The sequence below is a fragment of the Nematolebias whitei genome, chromosome 6 (genome assembly GCF_014905685.2).
Source record: "Nematolebias whitei isolate Nwh7 chromosome 6, NemWhi1, whole genome shotgun sequence".
In the NCBI taxonomy this organism is placed as follows: domain Eukaryota; kingdom Metazoa; phylum Chordata; class Actinopteri; order Cyprinodontiformes; family Rivulidae; genus Nematolebias; species Nematolebias whitei.
In genome coordinates, this window is record NC_056503.1 from 17,956,677 (window position 1) to 17,959,886 (window position 3,210).

Here is a 3,210-nt window from a genome sequence, read left to right on the forward strand (position 1 = left end):
ACACACACACACACACACAGACACCAGGGTTGCTAATTGGAACTGTTGCTCCCCTGCTAGGTGTCATCAGCCCCCTCCTGCTGGAAGTGTAGCTTTACACTGAGAGCAGATGATTAGAATCTAAACGTGCATGTGTGTGTGCACGTGTATATGTGTGTGCACGCGCACAGACGCTTGAACTCACAAGTGAGCCCTGTGCTGTTATGTTTTTTATTCTGTGTGTGTGTGCACACAAGAAGACACGTGAGAAGTGTGAACATTCAAACATTTTTAGCGTACCTCACGTATTTACCTTTTCATGTGTCTGTGTCCTAACACGTTGTCTTGTTTGTGTGTGTCTGTGTGTGTGTGTGTGTGTGTGTGTGTGTTTTGCAGGCTTATGGTGTTGGAGGCATGAGAAAGAGACTAGAGCTGCCCACCATTGAAGACCGAGACAAGCCTTACGTCTGTGACAGTGAGTGTTTCAACATTTATGTTGTTTTTTCTGCCTGTTCTTAGACTTTTCTCCACAAATTGTGTTTTTTAATTCATTAAACAGTTCATTGAGGATGTGGTTTGGTTCTACTCAGCTTGGCTCTTCCCTGCTTTATGTGGAATTTTCCTTGAGTTTTGAAAATGTTCAGAAAGTTTGTGCAACAGATTTAGTCTGGAGCACTGCTTTGGCAGAAAACATCTGGGGCAGGTATCCAGGTCTAAAAACCACACTGACGATGAATAATAATGATTAAAATAGTTGTCCAAATTACTTTTATGTCAGAATAAATCAAATGCATGTGCTGGATCCAAAGCAGGATGGGGCAGCTGTTCAGTGGCTACAAGCTAGCCATGGTTTTTAAAAACTGCTGAACCCCATGACTCTTGGGTTGCTTGGTTTCAAACACACATCATTTAGTTAGGTAGCAATTAAAGATTTTCATATTTTCTCATAATGTTTAATCATCAGCTACTCTCTTACCAGCTGCAGACCAGTAAGACAACCCCTGGAGCATTTTAAGCAAAAACACTTTTCAAAGTAGTTCATAATTATTCCATTTTTTTCCTCAAATAGCTTTCACTCTTAATCTTTTCAAAATAAACTACAATAATAAAAAACAGATGATGGGATGCTCTGAGTTGTTTTATTTTCAGAAGTGGTAGAAACAAGCGTCCCGACTGGAAAAGCATCCTTAGACCAAGGGCCAGTATAAAACCAGTCACAACAGTTACATTTATTCTTTGAATTCACCCATTCTACCCAGACTGAATATTTAAAAGTCACTACTCATCTATATTTTTATATTTGTATGAGCAGATACTGCGGCCCATTTGATATTGCTGTATATTGATTAAAACAGACACTTTCATTTAAACTGCTGTAATTTGGAAAGAGCAGGATCTAGTGGATCCTGCACTGCTTCACGAAAGACTTATAGTGCCGAAGGGTATGAATATTTCTTGGGAGTGGTTGTGACAACAGAGCAACACGTAGTGCACGCTCTGCAAATGATTAAAAAAGATTGATCCATGAATCTACACTTGTGGTTAATAAATGTGCTCATGGATTCATTAGTCGTGCATCTAATCTGTGATTCTCACACACACATTAACCCAACCCAGTTCATGGTGATAATTGTGTGTGAGCTTTTCAGAACATTCATGAAGCTGGATTTTGAAATTGCAGTGTCTGCTTCATCTCTGGAACATTATTTTTCTTATTTGTATAAGTCTGCAACGGTCCATCAGGTCCCTCTGTGGACCAGAGCCCAAGAAGCTGTGTCGTGCTTTTATGGTCACAGTTGATGATCCATGATTGGGTTTCCATAATGACAAAGTAAAAACAGATTTTTTTTATAATGTTTTGCAAAACAATAAAAACAGAAAACAGTTTGCTCGGTTGTCTCCTGTATTTTAATTTTTGGAGAGTATCTGCACCTTGATTAAAGTCCACCTGTGGTCACTGATTTGATTCTACGTGATTGGTAAGGCATACACCTCTCTGTAGAAAACTTCCTAGACAACGATCACAGCAAAAACCAAACCATGAGGTCAAAGGAACTGCCTGCAGAGCTCAGAGACGAGAATGTTGCACGTCACAGATCTGAGGAAGCCTACTGAACTGAAGGTTCCTCAGACCTCAGTGGTCTCCATACTTCTCAGAAATGTTTGGTACAAGCAGATCTATTCCAGCAGCTGGTCACCTGGCCACACTGAGCAACAGGTGGGAAGGACCTCCATGAGAGAGACGACCAAGAACCTGATGGTCACTCCAACTGATCGTCAGAAATCCTGTGTGGAGATGGGACTAAAGAAAGATTACCAGAGCTGCAGGACTCCATCAGTCTGGGTTTTTATAACAGAATGACTTGAACTGACATGTATTAAAGTCCTGTGATGGACTGGAGACCTGTCCAGGGTGTACCCACCCCTCGCACCATGACTGCTGGAGGTGGTCATCAGCTTCACTTTGACTGGAAAAGGAAGAAGTGGATAAAGGCTAGATGGTCAAATAATATTAACTGGACACAAAGGTCCTAATGCAGAAGTTGATACTAAAATGAGAAGATTGCTCCATGTTGGCTGACTGCAGTATACATTTAAATTCATAAAAACAATTTATACTAAAAAATAAAATGATGAATGAAGATCAGATGTCAGAGTCAGAGTCAGAGTCAGAGTTTCTTTATTGTCATTCGCACCTCATGTGGTACATGTGGTGGAGCGAAATTATGTACACAGGGTCCCAGTTACATCCAACAATAAAATGTATAAGAAAAACAGTAACATCTAAGATATGAACTAAGAAAAACATCAACTAAATATACACTAAGCACTCATAACATAAAACATTGAACATCAGCACAAACATGAACATCAGATGTTTTCCCCTTCAGGAGTGAACTTCTGTTGATTTCCATAGTTCATGCCTTGAATCTTGATACAGAAACAAAGTATGAACATTAAAAAAAAAATCTATCCTGTTTAACTGTATTTAGTTATTTGAAGCCTAAAAAAAACCATCTGTGTGTGCATGAGTAGGCAGGACTTTATACCACCACAAAATACACAGACAGGTTCCAAAAATACGACATGGCAGGGCTCAGTTTGAACAATAGAGAGGCAGAAATTATTATTTTTTGCTGACAATGAATATACAGAAGTCTAACTTTAAGGCTTCCATCCATCCATCCATCCATCCATCCATCCATCCATCCATCCATCCATCCATCCATA

The 3,210-nt window shown here is 39.7% G+C and overlaps 1 protein-coding gene across 1 annotated transcript in view; it reads left to right on the forward strand.

Annotated features, from left to right (window-relative positions):
* The window catches only part of dpf1 (D4, zinc and double PHD fingers family 1), a 94,687-nt gene that overhangs the window by 38,739 nt on the left and 52,738 nt on the right, over window positions 1-3,210 (forward strand). The window contains exon 7 of the mRNA XM_037678511.1: window positions 376-454. Within this exon, the coding sequence (XP_037534439.1) occupies window positions 376-454 (79 nt within the window). The remainder of the gene's footprint in view (window positions 1-375; window positions 455-3,210) is intronic.